At 48.0% G+C, this 27,125-nt stretch overlaps 1 protein-coding gene across 1 annotated transcript in view; it reads left to right on the forward strand.

Annotated features, from left to right (window-relative positions):
- Window positions 1-4,203: 4,203 nt before the first annotated feature.
- LOC149326705 (neprilysin-1-like) overlaps window positions 4,204-27,125 on the forward strand; it is a 56,586-nt gene continuing 33,664 nt past the window's right edge. The window contains exons 1-4 of the mRNA XM_089562413.1: window positions 4,204-4,436; window positions 7,057-7,191; window positions 8,645-8,885; window positions 11,139-11,393. Coding sequence (XP_089418539.1) covers window positions 4,204-4,436; window positions 7,057-7,191; window positions 8,645-8,885; window positions 11,139-11,393 — 864 coding nt within the window. The remainder of the gene's footprint in view (window positions 4,437-7,056; window positions 7,192-8,644; window positions 8,886-11,138; window positions 11,394-27,125) is intronic.

Below are 27,125 nucleotides of genomic sequence, written 5' to 3' on the forward strand. Positions count from 1 at the left end.
TATTTTCGTGCACGTATGCACGTAGCTGCGTTTATTTCACGTTTTGCGTTTATTTCACAGCTTCGGGCTGTGTACGAACACATTGTAACATAATATTTTGAGCATTGCTACCTACCTGAGAACTCCATGAGTGCTGTAACATATCCATGAATGCATAAAATGTTTTTGTTTTATTTCATTTGTTATACTTGAATGTTTTCCTGGTCAGCGTGTATTTCTGCGTTTATTTGCTTTTTTTTGGTGTTTTACTCTGTTTGCAATATTATTGAAATATGATTGTTCTCGGTTCCAGTTACAAAGGATGACTGACATTATTTTGTATGCTGTACTGTACGCGTCCTGGTAACGGATGTGTGTGTCCTGGTAACGGATGCTGCCGCTGTGCCAAAATGGTGCTGCGGGCCAGTCAAGCTGTCAATGGGCAGCTTTTTCTTGCAGTTCCCCTCCATCTGGAAATTTCTAGGTGGCAAAATAAACTGATTTGATTTGATTTGACTTAGGGCCCCTCCCTGTTTTGGGTTCACAAAGGTCTTCAACGAGAAAAATTTTTTTCCATCATCACCTGAGTACACTGTTGCATGTGGTGCCGGAGAAGCCGGCGCATGTGATCCCCGTAAGCATGCAGCGCATTGCACTGTCCATTGCTAATGATATGCGTCTTTGTTGTGGTTTTTTTTGCGCTGTGAATATAAATTCGTGGAGACTTCTCTGGTTTTCTGTTTCACAGGCAGGGCTTTTCTTTTTGTTGTCTCCTTCAGTATTTCATCCTGCTATAAACCTTTTCAAAAAGAGGACGAAGTGCGCCGCCATATTGGCCGCACAGCCGTAGTCATAGCAGTAGAAAACGTTAAGGACTAAGCTCTCCTGCGCTCTCCAGAGAGCCTAAAAATCTGGTTACTCTGGTAGTCCAGTGACCGACAGTTCTAAAAATAGTAAATGTCTACAGCTGGCGTATTAAGCCTGTATTGCTCAGCGAATAACACGTCGACACCAGCACGTACGACCGTTCACTCGTACAAGAAGAAGAGGAAGCCAGGATTGCCATCGGTCCGGCGTTCCGGCAGCTGGATTCACGATGCAAACATTTTACGTAAGTCGTTTGTCCAGTGGTTTACAAAGCTTAATCTGGTACACCCAAATACCCTGCAAAGATCTTAATCTATCACGTGTGCTATTGTTTTTGTGCTTTTACCCTCCTTCATACCTAGCTCTCAAAACGGGGAAAGCGCTCTGCGATTCAGAGCCAACTTTTGTCGCTAGGCCTATTTTCACATCAGCAGCTGCACGCGGCAGCGCGTGTAGGAACCAAAAAATTGGCTGTGGCTTAGCTAAGGTTAAGCGTGGATAAGCGAAAAGCTCTGGCTGCTTTTCAGCCAACTCCCAAGCTACCACTTCTGGATCGGTGTTTCTGCGCCGTCCGACTGTTGCTTTTTCTTCTCCTTCCACGGCGATCGAGTGTCTGCGGCTGTTCTATGGGCAAGCGTGCCTTATATACCCCTCCTTTCAAATGTGCTCTGCGCACGGCTGCGGCGAAAGTTCAAATGGTGGCGAGGATGGCCTCCTCTCCTATGGCTGCCTCCGCTCACGCGTTCTCGCAACGCCTTGCGAAAGAACGTTCTCCTCTTGGGACGGCGGCGGCGACCGCGCGGCAGCGGCGAAGGGTAAAACGGTGGCTAGGAGGTGAAGCGGCGACGCTCCGACGACGGAGTCAGCGCGCGGCGGCGACGACGGCTGCGGCAGAAGCAGACACCTGCGCTCCGCGTGACGTCACTCGGTTTCGCGCATGCGCAGCTGTGGCTAAAATTGATCACGGCGCACGCCAGACCCGGTGTTGACGAGCCTAGTGAAGCTTTTCGCTTCAAAACTCAAATGTGCCCGAAATCAATGGGAATGCTTCTGCACGTGGTCATGACGAACGCGTGAAGGGGTCCGAGTTAACTTTTTTTTTCAGTTGTTTTTACACCAGAAAGCACACGGGCGTCCAACACTGCTCGGCTGCACTGAATCGAGGACGTTGCTGCAGGCAAAAGAGTCGGGTGGGCCGAAGACTTTAGGAACTTGCAGGCAGCACTGTGGGCGCGGCTGGTTCAGGAAAGTGATAATTGAAGCTCCGCCAGAGAAACTGTTTCCTTCATTGCGCGTAATTAGGCCGAAGATGATGACTACAGCAACAACGATGCCATAGTACCCTGCCATTCTGCGTTCTAGTATACAAAGGAGAGAGAGAAAAAACTTTATTTACGCAGGAATTCGGGACACGCCCCAGGGTCCCCGCACGACCCCACTGCACTCAAGTGTTTATGTTCCTGAGGTCCATAACAGTCCCACGTTGGTACGCTTCATCGCGTAGCAAACTTCAGTTGTTCATGGTATATTTGGCAGCGTGCATCACCAAATTAGAAGCGTTGCCAACAACAGGCACACACTTTAAGCGCAGCAGCTTTGTGCACGTAGTGCATTGCGAAGACTACTTTTGGCCTCCTCTGTCGGCATCCGCGCGCTTAGTTAAAAAAAGCATATACACCTAACTTTTGGGTTCGTCTTTTCTCGTTTGTAATAATTCGTGACCCATTATTATAGATGAATGAGTACGTGGTATTCACCTACGATAGCTAAATATTTTATAATCGAATAACTTTATCGCGCTCTTTGGGTTTCAACAGCCGAACAATTATTGTGCAGTCAAACTGTGGTTATATGTCTTGTGAGGCATGAAAAAACTGCAATATAATCGCTGATTCTAGATTCGTTGTCATTCCGGTTCGTGAGGAAGGCTAGCTTCAGTACCGGGGTCAATTAAAACGATGAAGCATTGATTATATCATTGGAAAGATGGGATGCGCACACGGAACAATCACAGGAAAGAAGACGGGACGGGACGATGTTGCGCCCATGCCGTCTTCTTTCTTGTGATTGTTCCGTGTGCGCATTCCATCTTTCTAATGCAATATGAACGAACTTGCCCAACATCGCATCCCGCTGAATCGATTATATCGTCGTTTTTCCATGCCTCATGTGTCACAAAACCACGCTTTGACGTCTTAGCCATCGTTCGGCTGTTGATGCCGAGACGGAAACAGGATGACAGAAAAATCTGATAATAATTTATTTAGCTGTCGTAGGTGAATACGACTTGGTGATTCAAGCAGAGAAATCTCTTCCACATCGTTGTAGAGAAGAAAACATGCCACCAAATTAGGTGTCTACACTCGTTGAGCAGGTACAAGAAAATATGATTTATACAACCTCTGTCACTCATAAAGAGGAACACGTCTGCAAAAAGCAATTATGCCGCGGTTGCTGAGTGGTTATGGTGCTCGGCTGCTGACCCGGAAGACGCGGGTTCGATCCCGGGCGCGGTGGTTGAATTTCTTTGGAGGAGAAATTCTAGAGGCCCGTGTACTGTGCGATGTCAGTGCACGTTAAAGAACTCCAGGTGGTCGCAATTTCCGGAGCCCTCCACTACGGCGTCTCTCATAGCCTTAGTCGCTTTGGGACAGTAAACCCCATAAACCAGCCAACCAACCAATTATAATGAAAAAGGGGGCGCCGACAGAACGGAGACAAGGAAGGAATACAACAGGACGAGCGCCTTGTCTCCGTTCTGTTTGCGCCCCCTTTTTCAACATGAACAGCTTCCAACTCGTCCAACTTTCCATTCTGCAAAATGCAAGTACTACCCAAGATAGCAACATCTTTGGCGCTCACTTAACCTCCTGACTACTAGTTCACCGTGTGACCGCAGCAGACTTGCGCTTCCAGCACGATTTATTTCTTCCACGTTCACTCAAACGACGATGACCCCAACTGCACATTTCTGAATTCTCTGAAAAGGGTTGTTAAGCTGAGCACATTCCATCTCTGCAATGACTGCACAAAGCTACGGCTTGAGCCAAGGTAACGTCGTCAGTCAGTATTTTTCCCTAGGCTATACAGCTCAATATAACATTAAGTTGCAGGCGACAGAGCGCCATAAGACACGATTCATGAGTGTAGGCGTGCATCGTGTTTTAGTAGAAGCGAAGCTAAGGAAACTACCTCAAGCGAGCCTTCTCCCTAACCGACCGGCAGGCGGGCCTCCAGCTGAACAACGATCTGCGCAACCTTTCCAAGGAGTCAGGCTCAGAGTCGTTCCTGGCGCGCTTCCGGTTCCGGGCGGTGGCCTGCTTCCTGGTGTGCGCCGTGGTCGCCGGCGTGGCCGCCATGACGCTGGTGTTGGTGGTGCTGCCGCGGAGCCGGCGCGACGGCCTCAGGGCACGCGCTCTGCTCTGCGTACGCGACGAGTGCTTCCTGGGCGCCAGCGTCATGAGCCGCGCGCTGGACCGCAGCCGGGACCCCTGCGACGATTTCTACGCTTACACGTGCGGACGCTGGAGATCCACCGCGCCCGGGGCGCGCTCCACCGTCGACGACGTGCGCCTCAGGACGCTCTCCAGGTGAACTTTCCAGCCTGGTATTCAACCGGTAGTCGCGAAGGCATTTTTATTCTTCTTTATTTAAAATGATGCGAAGATAGCAGTAAACACGAACTGTCATGAGGATTCGTGTGCGCCCGGGTAATTTATTTCTTCTCACGTGCAGCTCCGCTTTTGGCATCAACAGGCGTAAGGTCGTTACGAAGCCGCAAGTCTGTTTCCTACATGAAACCTGCTGATTAACTCGCTCTCATTCATACATAAAGGGCAGGCTACCGTAAGAGTACAAGCGAATTACGTAGCAGCAATTATATCTCAGTTCTTGAGTGCCTCAAGTCATGTCAAACTGACTTGTGCTGGCACAGTTAATGTTTATCTCCTCATACCCAAACTGAAACTTCGTAGGCGAGTTCCACGTGAGGATTCATGTTAACTAGCGTCTTAGTTATCACTACAAAGCCAAATAACACTGCACAACACAAAATCCGTAACACAGTCCTGCGTACAAAAAATTCGCACACATTCCGACAGTGACAACCAAGCATTCACAGCTACCGCTCACTGTAAACAATTTAATTGGTTGACAAATTATGGTATCCTATCTAGTCATCTAGGACGTGGCAGCATACGCATAAAATGAAAAACGAGAGCACGCGTAACGCCAAATAAATACAATGTTATAGACGTGTGCTTGTTCCTTTCCGATTTATACACATACATTTTCTATAATTAAATGCATATTCATGCACAAGGGGTCTATAACCGGCTCCTCGTCGCTCCGAGCACCTCATTACAATGGAGCGGGAAAAGGCGGTTTTCTCGTTAATGATTTTTAAGTTAACGAAAGATCAGTAAAACTGCGAGTTGAGCGAGCTGGCACATGAAGAAAACAGCGCAGCAACTGGGACACGAGAGAAGAAGACGGGACAGGCGCTGTCCCGCCTTCTTCCCTCTTGTCCCTCTGGCTGCGCTGCTTTCTTCAAATAACGAAACATGGAGCGCTCTGATTGCAGCTAGGAACACTTAATAGGAGGAGCGTCCTAAAATTTGGTTCCTAACATTCCTTGATGCTTTCAAGAGATCTCCAGATCGCTTGCAAATACCCATACCACTGCGATAAAGCAGCGTACACTGGCAAGGCAAGAAACTTCAAGAATCGTGTAATACAACATGAAAATGGCGTCACTAAAACATAGCGCACCAATGTTTTGGCAGAACTTCACAAAAATGAGAGCCCCATCTCATGGAACGCCGTTGCAATCATAGCCAACACGAAAGCATCATCTTCAGGCTTACTCTGGACTGGTTTCACACAGAACCAAGAAAGCATTTTCTTTGCCGCACACGTCGCACATGTAAATGCGTTCGTTCTGTCATTTGTTGCAAATATGAACAAGGGTTTCGTATTGACTCTGGAATATCACCTTGAGGCGTACGTTGTAACGATGCACTTCGTTTTAATTTCACGCGGTCGTGACCTCTATCGTTACGAAAGCGGGAAGCCAAACAATCCCAGACGCACCTCGTCTGGCCGCACCTCTGCCGCTATACAGCCCGCCGCATTCAGTTATCCAGCCCGTCCGAGTCACAAGTGCTTGCTTCGACACTTCGTCGCACAACCACAGGCCACTTGTTTTCCACCGGTGGGATTAGCGCCGATAAATTCAGTGAGCCAAGTCAAACGCTCCCGTCCTCCTCCGTCGTTCGTCGGCGCGTGCCTGCAAATGCGACATGGGCTCCATGTATGTGAGGGGCATCATGGGAATGTTTCTCCCACTACAGGTAGCGTCAAATGCTTCAGAATCTTCATGAAATGCTGTCCCATGCTTGCACCCCACACTTCCTGTATGTGTGGCCTCTTCTTGCTTAACCATAACATCTGGCGATAAGTGTCAGTGAAGTATATATTTGGTCGCGCGTCAGAAATTACTGTAACAAAGGCGATCCTCTGTGTCTGAAAATAGAATAGACAATATTGTTTATTGCACTCCACTGCATAGCCCTATTCTCTACGTAGCAGGAGTGGCGTGCATGAATACTACGTACACGCAAGAAAATGAAGATCGCGAAACTCGCAAATGAAGATCGCATCATTCGCGAAACTAACAAACTGAGGCAACGCAATGTTACGAATTAACTTTGTGTTATCAGTACACCAAATAACCACTACATATATAAAAAATAGTGCAAACACAAAACAAATCAATTCGTCATGCGGGCAACAAAATAGATAATCTTTCAGTGGGTGATCGAAGTACCAGGATTCAACAGCGCATTCAGGAAGAGAATTGAAGTCATGCTGTCCATGGGTATGAACGGTGCATAAATTATTTTGTTTTTGCGAACGTTGGCTCTTGCGAGGCGTTTCGGTAATGAAATATTTACGTCGTGTTTAGAACTTTCAGACGCGGCTGAGAACTGAAGTTTAGTGAGTAGCCTAAATTTTTATATAAAAAGTAAGTTGGTCATCGTCCTTCGAATTCTGGGGGCTGTATTGTTGGCAATCATGAGGTTACATCATAATCATGAGGTTAGCAGGAAAGTCTGTTTTTATATATTTGCAAAAGGTGAACATCATCGCTTTTCTCTGCATCTGCTCGAGCCTGCAGTAGCTCTGTAGAATCTGAAGCCTCCCCTGCAGAGCGGCACTACTCCTGGACCAGCAGTACGGCAAGGACTTCATCGGTCGAGCTGCGACGCTCTACAGGAGCTGCCTGGAAGCCATACGTGGACACCAGGACCACACGGTCAAACTGAGAGCGTTCTTGCAAGGAAGGTAGGCAGAGTCTACACTTAACCGCGGTCTCACGACGTCTGTTTCTGGGCGGCGACGTGTAGGACTCTCCAGATCGGTAGATTACTGTCTTCAGAAAACAGCGGGCAGTTGAGTGTTAGACATAACTTCACCAGCGGAAGAACGAGACACGAAGAGAAGAAGAGCACAGGACAACGCTGGGTGCGTGTGCAAGATTGATAGACATATTATCTGTCTTTTGTTGTTTGCCAGTGTTGGAGCGTGTATCCACTCCTCGGTGATCTGCCACTTATGTATTTGTCTGTTTTGTTTAGTGTGCCTGATACGCATGCGTCTTCTGGTGACCTAGGTTGGCCGTTTCTCGATTAAACTTCAGGGGTTTTCCATCGTTGTCCTGTGTTCTTCTTCTCCTCGTGTCTCGTTCCTTCGCTGGTGAAGTTATGTCTGATGTACACCAACTAGCCCACATGGGTGCCTTGTTACAGTTGAGGGTTGCAGTGGATGTAGCACCGCAAACCACTTCTCAGTCCATCTGCACATCCCTGCATGCAGGAGGTGTGAAGAGCGCAGGATATCCGCACGCCGGAGAGGAAATCATTTGTGTTTCTCCGATAAAATTCAACACCTCTCTATATATTTCCCACATCTCTAAAGCTGCGTGATGGCGGAGCTAACATCACTAATTCCACGACTGTCGTGCGAAGAATAAAGATGTTTGATGTGAATAGACGCCCTGGTTGCCCTGACAAACGCATAGGGACATTACAGCTGGCTGGGGCATGAAACACACCCTAGTATGAGTGAGGGATATTTTCATGACACCTGATTTTTGACATTTACTGCAATCTCAGTGCCCAAACCTGGCCAGCGCGTTTTGCCTTCGCCTCTTTGCTTTAAGCGCAACCTTACGTGGGGTCCGGCGATACTAACGCCACAATTTGGCCTTCAAGATTGTGCATATCGAGCCCTGTTGTAAGAGACTTGGGCAGAATGTAGCATTTAGGCAGCGGTGTGAAAATAATTTTTCTACTACAATGACCGAAGCAGCTCTAAAATCTGAAAGTGTGATGCTTTAGGAGGCCTACACAAGTGCTACAAAGCCCGGGCCGAACTATAATATGCATTTGTGCTTGCGTGGGCTTCTGCGGGCTTCTCCGGACTACATCATGTTCTAAGAAATGACAGCGTTAAATCCTATGACATGGAAAGCGAACGCGTTGGTTAGGGAACTCACAGGAATTAATGATATCCCAAATGAAGTCAGGAAGAGGCAGTGAACAAGAAATGTACGCAAAGAGAACGTAAAGACGTAAAGGTTCATTAAGTTTGCAGAGTGTATGACTGAGTCATTTGTGAGGATAGGATGGCCGAATCTGAAGCAGGGAGCGGCCACATTGCATATCAGTAATACAAGACTTGGTACTGGACTGAAACTAGCTGATGATGAGGATAAAGCACATCTCCCCCGTGCCAGGGGCTTGTTCTGGCCTCGCCCCACGCCGGCTAACACTACCACGGACCCGCTTCAAATCCTCGTCGACCTGTCCCTCAACTGGCGCCTGGACCTCTGGTTTCATCTGGCCATAGTGGCGCAGACATCCGGTGGAAAATCACTGCACGTGCGGCTCCAACCGGGCATGGTGAACCAAGACTGGACGCGCTTCCTCTGGCTGGTGCACCACGACGGTCAGATGACGCACCTGGCGTACCAGCAGGTGAGCGGTGGCCCTCGGTCTCTTTTTGAGGAAGGGTTAAATTGGGCGGTGCTCTGGATATCTGATCATGAGACACGTCAAACTAAAGCACGATCCAGCCACTCCGCGATGCTAAAACGCCACTGTACTGACATTTAGATGCACAGTAAGAAGTAACATTGTTTCAAATTTATCCAGGCTCCATGGCCTACCAATTAGCCTACAGGGTTGGTGCCGTTCATAACAATCCACTTCTGGTTCTTTGCAGAGATCAAGGCCAATTGTGAATATGACAAACGCGGTGGTGCCTCACGATGGCGTTTTGACTCGGCTGCTGAGCGCAAAGTCGCGCGATTGAATCCCGGCTGTGGCAGCCGCATTTGGATGCAGGTGAAATGCAAACACTTTGGGGACGCTTAAGCTTCGCCTTTAAGAGTGGAACACGACAACTTTACCGGACCGCCACCAGTAGTCGGTAGCCGCAGACGAACGGGATTGCAGCGTCCCTCAGCAGACTCCGCGACGGATGGAAACTTTCTGTCAGAGCTTAAGTCAATGTAGTATAGCATCGCCACGTTGCGGTGGCCCAGAGAACCTCTCTCTTTCCACGATTAGTGACGCCCCAACCACACCTACACATCGATACATCACACATACAAATGCATCAAACCATTCAATACACTAACAAAAATCGATTTAATCTAGAAGAGTTTAAATGCGGGCCAGTTGGTACATTGTAAAAGGAAAAAAACCAGTCACACAAGACGAGGAACAAGAGGAGTGTACACGCCACAACTCAGTTGTTAGTCCAGTCGTTGTGGCGTGTACATGCCTCTTGTCCCTCGTCTTGTGTGACCTTATTTTTTTTCCTTCTGCGATTTATGCTGGTTGAATTGCCTAATCACTCAGTAGCAAAGTCATCATTAACTGTACACGCATCGGTACATGTCCTTAAGACACCATGCAAAGACCGCAGCGCATTCACCACGTCTACATCAATCCCGCTTAAACCGAGTGGCTGTGGCCTATGGGTGTAGTGCCCGTCTCAGGTTCCAATGGGTCTTAAGTACGCATCCCCCCTTATGCTCCGCAATTTGCTTTACATTGCTCATATAGACGTTTGCTACCCGAGCTCGCTAACACAAGAGTGTGATTGCACGGGTATGTTTGAATCACCCGCGCGACGTCATATGGTTGTCACGTCACGAACCAGTCGGTGGGGCTTAATTTTTGGCCACGCCGGTCAACGCCGACACCGGTTTTTCTCCGACACGGGACCTTTAACGCTGGCGCATTAGAAAGGCACCCGTGCTGCACCATTTAAGTAAGTGAAAAACCAGTGGGAAGGACGCGTGCACAAGCAGAAGTACACAGAACAACGTTCATATGGTCCAGCGTTGGCCTGTGTACTTCTCCTACCTGTGAACGCGTCCTTCCCGCTGGTTTTCCACTTACCATTCACCAACTGAACCAACCAGCAACGCGCCGCCGCGGTGGCTCAGTGGTTATGATGCTCGGCTGCTAACCCGAAAGACGCGGGTACGATCCCGGCCGCGGCGGTTGAATTTCTTTGGAGGAGAAATTCTAGAGGCCCGTGTACTGTGCGATGTGAGTGCACGTAAAAGAACCCCAGGTGGTCGAAATTTCCGGAGCCCTCCACTACGGCGTCTCTCATAGCCTTAGTCGCTTTGGGACGTTATACCCCACAAACCAAACCAAACAACAAGCTACGCTTCTTCAATACTGCTCCATTTAAGCACACTTTAAATAACATTACGTAGTTTAGCTTAGACCGGAGCCATTCACTACTGGCATGCTCATAGCCCGTGTGCCGTTTCGGCACGTTAAACCGTCTATACCATACCATACCATACCATACCATACCGTACCGTACCGTACCATACCATACCATACCATACCATACCATACCATACCATACCATACCATACCATACCATACCATACCATACCATGTCATGCCGTACCTTACCACGTGGCTATGCAAGTACCGCAATAAGCGTAAGATGGTGGAAGGATACAACGCACTTTAGTGCGTATTGTCATCTATAACGCTGCTTCACGATGTAATTACCTCTACGCTGTTTCCTTTTACTGCTAAGCACTGAGCTAGTCTGAGATCGCAGATATGTGGTGGCTGGCATCAAGACAGCATTGCTTTGAGCCTCTCAGCCGAACAGATTGGCAGAGATCATTCATGGCACACGGCCTGAGCTTCAACTGCGTCTGTAACCGGGCTCACATGCGCCGCTCGCAGGAAACCGCCAAACTATTCGTCATCGACGGCTCCGAGACGATGGCAGCGGACGTGATGGAACAGCTGTCGTCGCTTGAGCTCCGGGTCGCCCAAGAGCTCTCCACCGGCAACCTGACGGCGCACTGGTCGGTGGCTCGGAGCCGCAGCGGCAGTCGGCCGTGCGACTCGGTCACGTGGCAGAACGTCGACTGCCTGACGCCTGGTGTGCAGCCTGCGCGGTGGCTGTTGGCTCTCTCGCGACACGTCGACCCAGCGGTACGTGCCGCTCTCGCATTGACGCTTGCCTGCACCGGTACCGTAACGCATTGTAATCAAGAAGTCGCTCTCCTCACTGAAAACAGACCTTTTGTAAGCTAAAAAAGGTAAAAACAATAATCACAAGTATCGACACCACCAGCACCGTTCAATTCCGAGCCGTGATCCCCCAATCCATTTCAATCGACGCTACGAACCTGAACGGAATTTTGGAAAATATTTAAGGTTATAGGAAAACTTTTCCCGTAATGAATGAGTTACTAAAACAACATCGCCTTTAATGCGATAGTGTTAAAGCCGCCTTTACGCAGAAAAACGGGTGGCGGCGGCGTTGTAAGCGCAAAATAGAGTGGCGTAGGGTGGCCATTGCCTGGAGAAGCAACCTAGGTGGGGCACCTATAGGTCGCATGAACTTGTTGCCTCAGCACATCGGGTTATCGGGTTGTGAGCAAACTGACCACCGTGGCAGATGCACGCGACCTTCTTTCAAGCCTCTTCCTGGTTGGCGGAAAGACTCTTGGGAAAGCTGAAGAAAACGGCTGCACGTTCTCCTCAGGGGCACCAGGAAGAGACACGAAATAAGGTGATGTGCATTCCTTACCTGCATGGTGTCTCCCATCCTCTAAAAAGTTGAATTGGCTTTTGTTCATTAAATATATAAATTTCAACCGGGCCATTTGTCATCGCTGTGATAGTTGTGATAAATTTAGTTTAGCAAGAAGTTCTGTGACGGAGCTTGTTGATCTGTACTTTGACAGTGTAAACCTTGCTTCGCGTCTCTGTACCTTCTCAATTTTATCTATTTGGTTTTTCCTGAATGGATCCCATACTACTCTTCCGTACAGTACAACAATCACTGATCGGCACGTTGGTCGGACATGATTTCTTGTGAAACAGCGCAACGGCACAAGACCAGAGGGCGTTGTTTGAACGATAGGCTGAGGGAGCACAAAAACGATGTCAAGAATGCTGCCCGCCACATCGGTGTTCACTGCCGTGATTGTTCTTGCAGCCTCTACATGACAAAAGCAGGATTGTTGATAAACACAAAGATCAGCTGACTAGAGAAGTTATCGAAGCGTCTGAGATCTTGAAGTTGGGTCAGAGGTGTGTAAGCACCCCTTCTGTCGCTATCTTGCAGAAACAACATGAATTTTTGCACACGTGTTGACCTTGTGGTTTCAGAAACGTGCTTGGGTGGAGGGATATCGGTCGCGGTTCTTTGTGTTTTTCTTTTTTTTTTCAGTGTTGCTGGCGCCTTTATAAGCATGGCTTCCTGAATGAACTTCTGTTGTTAGTCAGCGCTGTGTATCGTCCCTTCTCGCCCTCTGGCCTTGTGCCGTTGCACAAGAAATCGCTTCCGTACTCTAGCTTAGGGCGCACTAGGATCATATAGGCAGTAAGCCTGACATTCGCGGGTGCAAGTCTAAGTTTGCGTTTCAAATACCAAAGTTTTCGCTCGCTCGGTTGATACGCATATAATATTTACGTGCACTTTTCAATTCAAATTGTCACATATGGTTACGCCTACATATTTGAAGTGCCTGACACATGCTCTAGGCTTCCCGCCGAACTCATAGTCAAAAAGCAAAATATCTTTAGTTTTCCTAGTAATCTTCGCAAAAGCTGTTTTCACAAGATTTATTTTCATTTTCCATCTGGAACACCGTTCATAGATAGTGTTTAAGGCTGCATTCAACAAGACCTGATCTTCACGACTTGAAACTGTTGAATAAATGAGACAATCATCCGCAAATAGGCGAAAAGTAATTATACTGTCGAGTCTTTCAACGATGTCATGAATGTAACTTAAAAATAAAACTGGGCCCAGTACGGAGCCCTGGGGAACTCCTGAGGTTACTTGGAGCATTTCAGATTTTGCGCCGCGCACTTCGATGAACTGCATTCTATCTTTTAGGTATGACTAAATCCATAAGACAATTTTTTTGTTAAAACCGAGATAAGCAAGTTTTGTGAGCAGCTTAGAATGCGCAGGCCGCTAGAACGCTTTCGACAAGTCTAAACGCAAACATCATATTTCAAAATTATGCTATCTAAAAATACGAGGTCCAACAATGGTTGTGTACTTGATCCAAACTGGGTGGCTTCATGTACTACTTGCTTGAGGTCACGACTGGTTGCAATGTCTACCAATACCTCGGCATGTTCAACGCCTGTAGAACCCACATCATGATCATCCCAACGTATATTTGGGAGATTAAAATCCCCCGCAATAATCATATGCGTGTTCGATGAGACTCTATTGCAGAGAAAATCTTTAATCGATTGCAGAAACTGTAATGTGGAACGGTGGCCCTGTACACTGCACCAAGAATACAAGGAACCTCACAAAGCGTTAATCTGCACCAGATGCTTTCATCACCGGGGCTCCCTTCTATCACTACGAGTTCAATTTCTTCCCTGAAAATAACAGCGACGCCCCCGCCGCGTGCGTCACGGTCTTTGCGGACTATTTTGTAAGAGGGTGGTATTATCTCGCAGTCTTGGATTTCCGGTCGCAACCAGGTTTCTGTTACGGCAGCTATATTAGGTCTGTGTTGGATCAACAAAAGTTCAAGCTCAGCGGTTTTATTTAGGAGGCTTCGCGCATTGACGGTAATCAAAGTAAAGTCAGCAGTTTTATTTTTCGTTTGTCATCCAGGCTTCCGGTTTCCCTCCTGTTGCTTCTTTCCCAGTATAATTCGGCATGCTCTAATGCCATCCCCTTTAACCCCACAGTTTTTCTTGACATGCGTGAAGAAAAACTGCGTATCGGTCGATACGTCCTTCGGTCATAGCGTGATGTCAAGAGCAGAACGACAGTTGCTTCAAGCTAGAATCCTGGAGTGCAAGGTATTAATCAGGTACCTTCAGAAGCAAACCTTTTTTGCCCGTCGCCATCTCGAACGTCAGTGTCCGAAAGGGTTCGCCAGCATCCAGTTGCACGCGAACTTCGTAGCTAGCCTACAGTCCCGCAGCGTGAGCACACACACAAAGAGAAGCTAACCAGACTGCGGCCTAGCCGTCTAACTATGTCTATGAAAAACATGATTTGCAACGTTTTGTTGTTATAGCAGTTCGCCGATGCACATCCCCATCAATTTCAAATGCCATTTTGTGTACCCTTGCGAATCGGAAACGTCAGATCGCAATGACATTCCGTGTGATTGTCGTTGTCTGCGAATGACATGCAACGGTCCATGTGATAGGAGCATAAGTGCATCTTCTTGTGAAGTATACCAATTTTCTGTAACCATAATTATGTCATATTTGACAGTGAAATAGTTAAAAAAAGGTTGTGTGTTCGTCATTTTTATTTCTTGTAGACTGGGAATTGCAGTGTAAGAAACAGAGATAACCATTTTTCTTCAGTAATGTGTCATCACTTGTTGCGGTCATCACGAAAAGCGGTAAGACGAGTTATCGTTTCATTGGCAGAGCTTCAAGATATTTTTGCTAGGTCACCTTCCCGTGTTTCATTAACACTTCTTTTTGGGCAAGTTGGTTCATATTTGAAAACTTTAAAAGGGCGCAAACACACACGACCACAAAGTACAAGAGACATGCTTGTGTCTCGTCTCTTGTACTTTGTGGTCGTGTGTGTTTGCGCCCTTTTAAAGTTTTCACCTTCCCGTGTGATTGAAAGGACAGTAGAAGTTTGCGCTTTCCGCGCAAAAATCTTTCCGCCCTTCGGCCAAACAAATTTCCAGCCCATGTTCTTTTTTCTTATAGTTCCTCCGAGATGTTTTTTTTGTCAGTTGCGGCCACAAGTGCTGTTCCAAACATTGACTGAGATGGGGGAAAATCCCAGGTCTTCCTTGGTGAACCATGTCCTTTTGCCTTCTCGATAACCGCATCCCGTTTTGCTCTGCGGTTGAAAGCCAAAACAATTTTCTGGCCCTCAGAAGGACTACATACGCGTACGCGATGGCATGCCTCAACATCCTTCTGTGTTATTGGCTCACCTAGCATGTAACCAACTTTGCCAACTTTACCGCCACTGCCAAGTGAAAGATGCGGTGTTGCACTTGCAGCTTGCGGGCCTTGAAACGCCTCGACGCAGGCGCATATGAAGCAACTGGTAGCAGGCGCAGACGTCGATTACGCCTCCTCTGGTGCCTGTGCGTGCGTAAGACCAGATGAATTCTGGTTACAGCTTCGTAGTAGCTACCCTGCGGGGAAGCAGAAGACTTTAGCGAGAAGCATACGTGATTCGCCGTTTCTGTTAAATCTTAAGAACGACTTTTAAGAAAAATAAATGCAGTAGCAACATTATATTGCATTCCGTTTCTTACACACCCTCGTCATCCTTTGTCACAAGGAGCATCGGGAACAGCGATATCAGTACTATATGCCCGGGAGCAATGTTTTAGAATCATTAGTAACATCGCACTAAATGTCGAGGTACTCACGCATGATCTTGTCCTAAACAAATCCCACTTACTCTTCGGAACCCTTACAAGAAATGTAGGCCGACGAGGCTCATTCGCGAAGTTTCATTCCTGGTCAGAAAAAAAAGCTGTATGAGAACAAAACAAAATACAGCTGAAATCTAAGCTTAGGTGCCCCAGTTATGAGGTTATAGTGCCTCTATAAATGTCAAGAGGCGCCGCTGTGGCTTAGTGCTGATGGTGCTCGGCTGCTGACCCGAAACACGCGGATACGATCCCGATCACGGCGGTCGCATTTCTATGGAGGCGAAATGCTAGAGGCCCCTGTGCGCTGTCAGAGAACGTTAAAGAACCTCATGTCATTGAAATTATCCGGAGCCCTCCACTACGGCGTCTCTCATAGCCTGAGTCGCTTTGGGACGTTAAACCCCATAAACCAAACCAAACCTATAGATGAGAAGACTGGCAAGATGGTTTCTTGAATAATGACTGTGTTAGCGTGTAAAAAATTAAAACTTCACCATTGTTGACAAAATAGAGCGCCGCCGTCATTCTGTATGCGCTTTCCATTAATTGTTGTTTCCCTGCAGTGCGTTTACTATAAACGATTGGTTGTGAGGGGTTTTAATGAGACTATTTCTTTTGCAAAGTGCACATGAGTGAGATAGTCAAGAAAACTTTGCGCAGAATATCACAAGACGGGGGGTGAAACACGTACTCACACACGAGCGCAAACTAGTAACTGCATTTTTGGAAACGATACATCGCCTTAAAAAGCATAACGGGCGCAAGCGTACAATAGCCAGTGCAACACGTGTGGGAGCACATTGGTACAGCAAGTATACCATCAGTAAGAAGCACATGACAATTCAAACTCAGCGGAAATGCGAAGAGAACAGGGACACGAAAGCGGGTTATCGGTCGCGAAGAAATTCAAGTTCTTTTTGGAGAAGGGCTACCGATACCGATACCGCAGCCTTGCCTAGTAGTTATCTCGAGGGCCTGCACAGTTTCCCGGGCCACCCTATCGGAAGCTCTCCCGATAACCACCGTAGAACGGAGGAGAGGGTGGTGCACTGCTGTTTCTTCTTATTTCTGTCTATGTAGTGTTTGCATTTAAGGCAATGTAATGACAGGTTTGAGCCTCCATTTGAGCCCAGGGAATGGGCATGCTGTCTGGGCCTGTCATTTATACAGCTCCCTGTCTGGCCTATGTACACAGACTCAACAGGAAAATGGCGCAAAAGACGTGGACAAAAGAGACAAACACGACAGGACCAGCGCCAACTTACAACTGAATTTTATTTCGCACCAAACCCGCCTTTATGTAGGCCAACACGCCCTAACATCCGTGTAATCACGCACAGGCAGTAGAAAAGATAACTGTAAGATATCTAGCACATGAAGCGCAATAGCAACCACGTAAACATACTATCATGGCAAACCCCCCCCCCAAAAAAAAAAACAAAAAAAACAACAAAAGTATAGCAAACAACACTAAAACGGTTATGACCAAGCAACTCTTCAACACCAAAAATGATACACACTCATGAGTGATACCAGATGACCAACAAGAAACGTGGAAAAAAGGTGAAGAATGAAGCGTTAAGACCAAAACAGTGTCAAAGGTAAAAAAAGGTTGAAATGGATGAAGAGTGCAAACCTTAAAAATTGGAAACCAAAAACCAGCAGCCACATGAAAGATAACCGATGACCAACCAGAAAAAAGATGGACGCGAAGCTGAGACCAAAGTCGGCGTCAAAAGTATAAAAACGAGAAAAAAATTGGAAACGAACAACCAGCAGCCATATGAATGATAGCCGATGACCAACAAGAAACATGAAAAAGGATGAATGCGGAGCTCAGACCAAGGTCAGCGTCAAAGGTGTAAAAAAACGAGAACAAAAACCGGCGCAAAAACCGCACATCGTCAAAGAAATCGTCAAAAATTGCAACCAATGCCAAAGGAAAGAGCGTGCACAACAAAACAAAACGAAGCGCCTACAGAAAACTTTCTAGAAAAGTGTACTCCTCGTTGCTAAGCGTAATGGATGGCTTGCGCTTCGTTTTGTTTTGTTGTGCACGCTCTTTCCTTTGGCATTGGTTGCAATTTTTGACGATTTCTTTGACGATGTGCGGTTTTTGCGCCGGTTTTTGTTCTCGTTTTTTTTTACACCTTTGACGCTGACCTTGGTCTGAGCTCCGCATTCATCCTTTTTCATGTTTCTTGTTGGTCATCGGCTATCATTCATATGGCTGCTGGTTGTTCGTTTCCAATTTTTTTCTCGTTTTTATACTTTTGACGCCGACTTTGGTCTCAGCTTCGCGTCCATCTTTTTTCTGGTTGGTCATCGGTTATCTTTCATGTGGCTGCTGGTTTTTGGTTTCCAATTTTTAAGGTTTGCACTCTTCATCCATTTCAACCTTTTTTTACCTTTGACACTGTTTTGGTCTTAACGCTTCATTCTTCACCTTTTTTCCACGTTTCTTGTTGGTCATCTGGTATCACTCATGAGTGTGTATCATTTTTGGTGTTGAAGAGTTGCTTGGTCATAACCGTTTTAGTGTTGTTTGCTATACTTTTGTTGTTTTTTTTGTTTTTTTTTTTTGGGGGGGGGGGGGTTTGCCATGATAGTATGTTTACGTGGTTGCTATTGCGCTTCATGTGCTAGATATCTTACAGTTATCTTTTCTACTGCCTGTGCGTGATTACACGGATGTTAGGGCGTGTTGGCCTACATAAAGGCGGGTTTGGTGCGAAATAAAATTCAGTTGTAAGTTGGCGCTGGTCCTGTCGTGTTTGTCTCTTTTGTCCACGTCTTTTGCGCCATTTTCCTGTTGAATCATGAACCAACTAGCCCAAACTAGAGTTCTTCTTGTACACAGACCCACAGCTGTGTGGAACCTTATACACCACTCCAACAGTGCAGGGCACAAACTGAGTTTGGTGTTTCGTGACACATTTGTTATTCATTGTTCTCTTACCCTGGCACCTGCTGGTCATGGCGTACAGGCAATACAATTTCTAAGGAGCTGTAAAAACAACATCAACTCCGATCTTGTTGGCCACCCTTTTGACATTGTGCGATAGCTTGTGCACATATGGGAGGGCTTGAAAAGGCCCTTTTTTTTGCCAGTATGAGGTGAGGAACATCGACAGCCCTCTCAAGCCTTCTAAATTGTCTAAGCAATGACTCCGCTGCAGAAATTATACTGAACTCGGGACTCCAGCTCGCTCCAAACGTTCAACCTGGTGGTCAAAACTGGATTTGACCCTGCGCGTGCCTGACTTCGAAACGGCTGATCTTAGACAAGAAGATGCAATGCCACGTTTTACGAGCTTTGAATGAGAGGAGTCAAATGGTAACAAAGCTTTCTTCGAACGCGTCATGCAAGCCCAACAAAGGTGTTTGTCATTAATAAAAAACACTAGGGGTGTGGGAATATTCGAAGTTTTCGAATATCGAATCGAATATCCTCATATTCGATTCGTTAAACGAACCAAATAGTGGAAACTGAAAATTATTCGAAACTGTTCGAATATCTTCCAAGATTTTCGAATACTTTTCGAATAACTGGCATGAAACAGCGCCTAGGTTACTGCCGACCATTCTGTCGAAGGCAGCGTCAGCTCTGAGCACGCACAGCTTGCTGTCGCAATAAACCTACGCGACAAGCAGAGATCACCGTTTTAGGGAGCCTACAGGCTTCAGCGTGGCTGCGACACGGTCCATTCGTGTGGAAACATTAATAATGCCAGCCATAAAGATTGGATATGTCTCCAATCGCGGAGGCAACTTCTCACAGTCGTCTCATAGCTCACACGTCTCTATTTATTTATTTATACATTCTGCAGCGGAATTATTTGCGCTATGGCAGGAGTGGGAAAAACACAAAATGCAAGGTAACAAAATGCAGCAAAATGTACAAAGTGAGCACTACAAAAAGTTAAAATCACAAACGAAATATCAAACAAGAAAGGAACTGTTAACGACAGCGTAAGAATACACAGCTGTTATGAGTCTTCAGCGGCAGTTACAAAGTTTTGAAATGGACAAGAACGAATGGATCCAGGTAGAGAATTCCAGGCTTCTATTGAACGGGGAGAAAACTGAATTTGAACAAATTAGCATGCGCAAAATACGGTATCAAATTAAGCTCGTGATGACTTCTCGTAGATGATAATGGTGCAAAGTTAATGTAGTGGTTAGCTGAGAGCCTTACTGAGGAATTGACGATACAATGTAAAAATTTTAATGATTCAGTGTGGCTACGGGCAGACAGCGTGGTTAAATTCAATGAGAGAAGTGTAGAAGAGGGTGAGAAATCGCGATCATAACGATGACATATAAAACGCACAGCTTTCTTCTGGACTGCTTCTAACATGTTAATTTCAAATTGCTTGTACGGGTTCCACACTACAGCTGCGTAATCAAGAACAGGGCGGATTAGAGATTTATACAACAGTAGCTTTGTGTCTTTTGGTGAATTGGGTAGCGTGCGTCGTAGATACCCTAGTTTTTTAGTGCTTTATTACATACGTAATCAATGTGTTTAGACCAAGACATGTTATGCGTGAATATGACACCAAAATATTTGTACTGAGAGATCCTATCTACCACACGGCCATTGAAAGAGTAACTAAAATGGGAAACGGAAGATTTGTTACAAAAGGACATTAGGACGGTTTTGTCCAAATTAATTCTCATTTGCCAGGTACTACACGAACTACAAAACATAGCAAATGACTCTGCCGAGAAGTGGCGCTACATGTTTATTCCCTGAAATTTTGATTCACTTTCATCATCAGTAGTTGAGGTTAAGTTTATTATGCAAGACGCGCATGACATGAGAGTTACATGAATGTTGTCAGCTCATGCTCAGACATCTCTCCACTATATATCTCCAGTCGCCTAGCGCCAGCTAGCGTGGACCAGGCGAGCTAAGTGAGAAAGAACGAAAGCAATGAAAGTCACTGAAACGAAAAGGACGATGAGGAAATCGCGCGCTCGACGTTAACTGGTGCGAAGAGTCGACAGCAGGGGAAGTTCCTCGGGTTACGCTGACGCAAGTCGGGCGGAAGCGTCGCTGAGCCATTCGTAATCTCTGATATATTGCATCATGAAACCTAGTTCACTAAATAAACTCGTTGAAACGTAATTGTTTTAGATAAAAAAAAATGGCTGTGGCTTAGCTAAGGTTAAGCCCGGATAAGCGAAAAGCTCTCGCTGCTTTTCAGCCAACTCCCAAGCTACCACTTCTGGATCGGTGTTTCTGCGCCGTCCGACTGTTGCTTCTTCTCCTTTCATGGCGAGTGTCTGCGCCTGTTCTATGGGCAAGCGTGCCTTATATACCCTTCCTTTCAAATGTGCACTGCGCACGGCTGCGGCGAAAGGTCGAACAGTTGGCCAGGATGGCCGCCTCTTCTATGGCCGCCGCCGCCGCTCACGCGTTTTCGCAACGCCTTGCGAAAGAACCTTCTCCTCTTGGGACGGCGGCGGCTACCGCGCGGCAGCGGCGAAGAGTAAAACAGTGGCGAAGAGGAGAAGCGGCGACGCTCAGACGACGGAGCACGGCGTAAGAATAGACGTAGTCAGCGCGCGGTGGTGGTGGTGAAAAGCATTTATTACAGGTTACTACACATAGAGAGGTAGTTTGGGAGGTGGCCCCTAGTGCGCCACCCCCCTCACAATACTAGGTGGAGTCCCTATTCCGGGACCCCATTTGACTCTACCGCCGCTCGGGTACGCCGGACCATGGCCTGTTGGGCCGGAAGGTCGTGGCAGCCGAGCAGGTCGTGGCCGGAAGGTCGTGGCAGTCCTCTCGGGTTGGGTTGGGGTGGGAGGTGAGGGAAGGATTTTTCTGGCATGCCCACACCATATGGTAGGTGTCAGCCACCTCCGTACAGTATGAGCAGAGGCCAGAAAAAGAGGGGTCGAAGTGTTTCATGACTGGCGGGCACAGTAATGTATTCGTAAAAAGTCTTATCAGAAGACGCTCACCTGCTTTTCCCAGCCCCTTGAGGGGGGTCGGGTACTTGCGGTGAGAGTCTTGATAGTGATTGTCTATGTCTTTAAATTTTAAAAGGGGTTCGTTGTCCAGACCCGAATCGGTAAGGTCATCGCCAGGGGCCCGGGAAATGAGTGCGCGGGCAGCTGCGTCTGCAGCCTCGTTACCTGGTAGGCCTTGGTGGCCCGGAGTCCAGACTAAGTAGCGGAGCGTAGGATCTCGGTCCCGTGCCGCGTTCCGAAGTATTCGATAAGCTGTGAGGGAGACCCAACCCAGCTCGTAATTTGGACAAGCTCCTTGCGAGTCAGAGGATATATTGCGCCTGAGGGTGAGAGGCCGCCAGGACGATGGCTACCTCCTCAGCGTGAGTTGCGCTGGGAGCTTTGAAAGTGAGCCTGTCCACCTCTATTTTTTTATGTATGACCGCGGCCGTGTACCCCCCCCCCCCCCCTCCCCCTAGAGCGGTGCGGGCCGACCACGTCCGTATCAAATACACCGTATTTGTTACCATAATGGCGGTGGAGGGCATCCGCCCGCGCCTGCCGCCGGCCATTATGGTCTTCTTTGGACATTTTCGTAGGAAGGGGTCGAACGTGGATGGCGCATCTCCACATTTCGGGGGGCACTCATACCCTTTCCTCTGTGTGGTGGTTGTGTTGAATGTGTAGTCGGTCCAAAAGGCGACGACCGGACACGGTCTGAGCAAGACGCGTGTATTGGTTGGTGAGGTGCGCTTCTTGCTGCTCCCGATAGGTGTTCACCACTCCCAGCGCGAGGAGCCTCGCGTTGGAGGCGGAGATCGGAAGGTCGAGCGCCCTTTTGATGATCTTACGGAGGATAACCTCCAAGACATCTTCGTCCTGCTTGCGTAAGTGAAGGTAGGGGGTCGAATAGAGTATTCGACTCGTAACGAAAGCATGTGCGAGTCGCAACGCATGTGTGCTTCATAGACCTCCGCGTTTGTTGGAGACCCGACGGGCCATGCGGCCCACCTGGTTTCCAACCTTACGCAGCTTTGCCAGTGTTGTGTCTGCGCGACGTGTTCCACTAATAAAGAGTCCCAGAACTCTGATCTCCGGTGTCTCACGGATGGGGCCGCTGGCGAGGGAGAGGGAAATGGGGATTGCACACTTCGGCGATGGTCGAATATGCACGAATTCTGATTTCTGTGGGGAGCACTGGAGGCCGCAGTACGCCGCATAGTTGTCTACTATGTCATCGGCTGCTTGCAGGCATTCCTCCATGTGACCCACGTTACCTTGGGTGGCCCAAATAGTGATGTCGTCGGCATACAGCGCGTGCTGGATGCCTTCGACATCGGCCAATTTAGAGGGTAGGTGAAGCATTGCTAAGTTAAAGAGCAGAGGGGACAGTACAGCGCCTTGTGGTGTACCCCTGCTGCCCATACTGTACGGGCCGTGCTCTTCGTCCTGGATGCGGACGAAGGCCTGCCGATCCGTGAGAAAGTGTTTAATATAATTTAAGGTGTTAGTGCCGCAGTCAGTCTCGCTCAGGTGGGCGAGAATGACGCTGTGTTTAACATTGTCAAATGCTCCTTTAAGGTCCAAGGCCAGAACTATCTTGTCGTTATGAGGGCACTCGACAGGAGTAAGCACTTCATGTTTTAGTTGGAGGAGTATGTCTTGAGATGACCTATGCGGCCTAAAACCGAACATGGTATCCGCGAAGGTGTTGCGATTTTCTAAGTATTCTGAGAGTCGATCTCGAACCATAGTTTCCATGAGTTTGCCCACACAAGATGTTAAGGAAATGGGTCGGAGGTTGTCTGTATTGTTTGGTTTGCCAGCCTTCGGGATGAAGGTGCCTAGCGCAGTTTTCCACTCTATGGGTAGAGGATGGTATCCTTCCCAGATGGCATTTATGTATTCTAAGAGTGCTTCGTACGCCGGATCCAGTAGGTTGGCCAAACGTTTGACCGTTACCTTGTCCCGACCCGGAGCCGTGCCTCGTTTCATTTTGGCAAGAGCCGCCCGTAGGTCATGGAGTTGAAATCACCGATCGAGATCAGGATTTTCACTGCCTGCATAGAGATGCTCCGACCCCCGGGGGTCTTGTGTCTGGCACAGATATCGATCCCGCAATGTCCGTGCCAGCTGGTCCGTATTGCCCTTAAAGTTGTGAATAGCTCTTTGAAGGTGTTTTTGGGTTTCAGTGCGTGTTTGGGTCGGATCGATCAGACTACGGAAAAGTCTCCATGTGTTGCGACTAGACATTTTCCTAGCGGCCAGATTGCAGCGATCCACCCAGTTGGAGTCGGCAAGCTGGGCAGAGTAGTCCGCCGCCTGCTGGGTGATACCGAGAATTCGAAGTTTGAGCTTCCGATTGTGTTTCTGGCGACGCCATCTCTTTGTGAGACTGCGACGCGCCTCCCAGAGATGAAGGAGATGGTTATCCACATCCGTCATCCTATCTGTGAGCTGAATTTGCTTGTCGTGTTTGCGAATATTTTGTATAAGGGTGTGGGCCCAAGAGGAATAGCCGTTTTGTACCAGACTGTACGGGGGCAAGGACTGCCGGAAAGCCGTCCAGTCTGGGAGTCGTGCCTGGTTTAGGGGTCGCTTGAGGGGACGGGTGTAGAGAATGATGTTGATGAGGCAGTGGTCGCTACCCAGGGTGTCCTCGGTGTTGATTCATTCTGCGTGTTGAATGTTCCGAGTGAGGGTAAGATCATAACGGAGTTACAAACTCTGGTTGGGATTGCAGGGTCGGTTTGGAGGGTAATGCCCAGCGTGGAGATAAGCTCCGTCAGCTTTCTGCCACGCGTTTCCTCCTTGCGATAACCCCACATCCGACTGGGGGCGTTGAAATCACCCACAATCAGAAGGGGGTCGCGCACTGCCACCTTCAGTGCCTTACTGAAGATGTCGGAAAAAATTATATTCTTACGTTTAGGGGGACAGTAAATATTGAGAATGTGTACGAGGGGGTCAGTCGTTTTCAGGGGGAGGACAGAGACCATTAAATACGAGTAGGGCAGATTTAATTCGAGATCGACCTCTTGCGCTGTGTAGCTTTTGTGGACAAGCAGACAGGTGGAGGGGTCACGCTGGTACGTATTATATTCCGACAGCTTCACTGCCGCGTGGCGGCGACGACGGCTGCGGCAGCAGTGGCCACCTGCGCTCCGCGTGACGTCGCTGGTTTCGCGCATGCGCAGCTGTGGCTAAAATTGATCACGGCGCACGCCAGACCCGATGTTGACCAGCCTAGTGAAGCTTTTCGCTTCAAAACAAGCTGCAACTGACAATGTGCGTAGATATCAGTGGTTTCGCCCCTAGAGGAGATCAGCGTTTCACCTTTTCCCGGCACGTCTATTACTCCACGAGTTATACGCCCTACCGTAGCGCCGCCGCTACCGCTCCGCTGTTGTTGCCCGCACGCCGCACTTGTAAAACGGAACCATACGGGTCTTTTCGCTTGCTGCTTTCTGCGCTCCGATCGACGCTGCTGCTCAGCAGCGGCATCAAAGACAAGACAGGCAAGTGCTACTTCGTTTTTCAAGCCACAGCTGAGCTTCAGAGCCCCCGCGCCAAGGCACGTACGGAGAAAATTGCTTCTTTCATTATAAGTGCCTGCATAGCTACTCTATTGTCGAAGAGCCAGGGTTTCAAGACCTGATGCATTACACGGCGCCCGAATACAAGGTCCCCTGTCGCACGACATTGTCGAGGGCCGTCGTGCCTGAAATGTACAACGCTGTCAAACGCTCCGTCCACGAGAAGCTGCACAGCGTCATCAGCACGGTTGTAGGCTCTGTCGCCATCACAACTGACGGCTGGACGGCGCGAGCTGGGGACAGTTCACTTGTCTGTGACTTGCCACGTGTTGAGTGACGACTTCGTGCCTCACAGTTTTGTACTTGCGTGCCGTCACCTGTGTGCAAACCGTACTGCAGAGAACCTGCGTTGTTTACTTATGGACGTTTTGAAAGAGTGGGACATACCTGAGGACCTTTCCTGCTATGTAGTGACCGAAAATGCTCGGAACTCTGTGTCCGCGACTGGGCCAACGCCCTTGGTGCACGTTGCTTTTTCGCGCGCACTCTACCACTTTGTGTCCAGGACGCGAGGAAATAAAGCAACGGATTCGCAAGCGCGTGTGGGAAAGCACGGGCTATCGTTGGGTTCTACAAACGAATATATTAAGAGAACTTCTTGCTGGGCTTGTTGGTAATTCACTGTAAAAGTAAAGGCGCCGAAAACCACACACACACACAAGACAAGAGAACGGGACAGAGCGCTCTGTCCCGTTTTCTTGTTTTGTGTAAGTGTGTGGTTTTTGGCGCCTTTGCTTTTACAATCTACAAACGAAGCAGCAGCGCGAGAACAAAACTGCAAGAAATACAAAGGAGAATGGGCATAGAGGAACCACTGGAGGTGATACAAGATAAGTCGACAAGATGGAATAGTAAATATGCCATACTAGCGCGCTTGCAGAAGCTGAAGTCGGCTGTGACAGTAGACTTGGCAGGAATAGACTCTGTTGACAACCTAAACAATCTTGAATGGCGTCAAGTAGCAGCGTTCGTGTCAGTGCTGCAACCGATTGAAGAAGCCACTGCTGCTGCTTGTTCAGAGTCCCACCCAACATGGTCTGTTGTTATTCCCCTTGTTCACTGCATTCAGGTGCTGCTTTCTAAAGAGGCCAGTGGAGCTGAGGAGGTAGAGTTTTCAATGAACCTCCTGAGGTCTGTGAAAGCAAGATTTCAAGATATGAGCACACAGATGCCCCATGCTGTTGCCACTCTGCTTGACCCTCATTTCAAGGATGTCTGCAGTGACCAGCAAGAAAAGGGGCACATGCGGTCCCTCTTGTATTCAGTACTCCAGGAACAGGAAGTGTCAAGGCTGTTGCAGTTCGGCTCACAAGAAACTTCTGCACAGGAGCAGACGGATTGGAGAGGCGAACAGTCTTCCGTATGGGGAGTGTTTAATACCTTGTTTAATACAGGCTTAAGTAAGAACTGCAGGTTGATCTAGTCTTGTATCTACATTTTCTGGGGGATTTCCCAGCACTGCTAGTGCCTTAATCTAGTCAAGCATTTTTTAAAGTTTTGATGGCTAGTCTGAGAAAGTCTTGTCTTAGTCGACGTGATGTTGCTCGACTGATGCCATGTTGACAGTACTCAATTTCTAGCTGTGCGTTCTAGCAGTGCCAGGCTGTACTAACCAAGATGCATATAGTAACTTTATTAACCCCTGCCAACTTCACTTGACTGTACTGAGCGCTATTTTCTTTTATGCGAAGCATATTACTAGAGCTACACTACAGCCCGTCGAGCGCGGCGGTGGAGCTACCATTGACCTTGAG

The sequence above is a fragment of the Amblyomma mixtum genome, chromosome 10 (assembly GCF_055824585.1).
Source record: "Amblyomma mixtum isolate Tamu chromosome 10, ASM5582458v1, whole genome shotgun sequence".
Lineage (NCBI taxonomy): Eukaryota > Metazoa > Arthropoda > Arachnida > Ixodida > Ixodidae > Amblyomma > Amblyomma mixtum.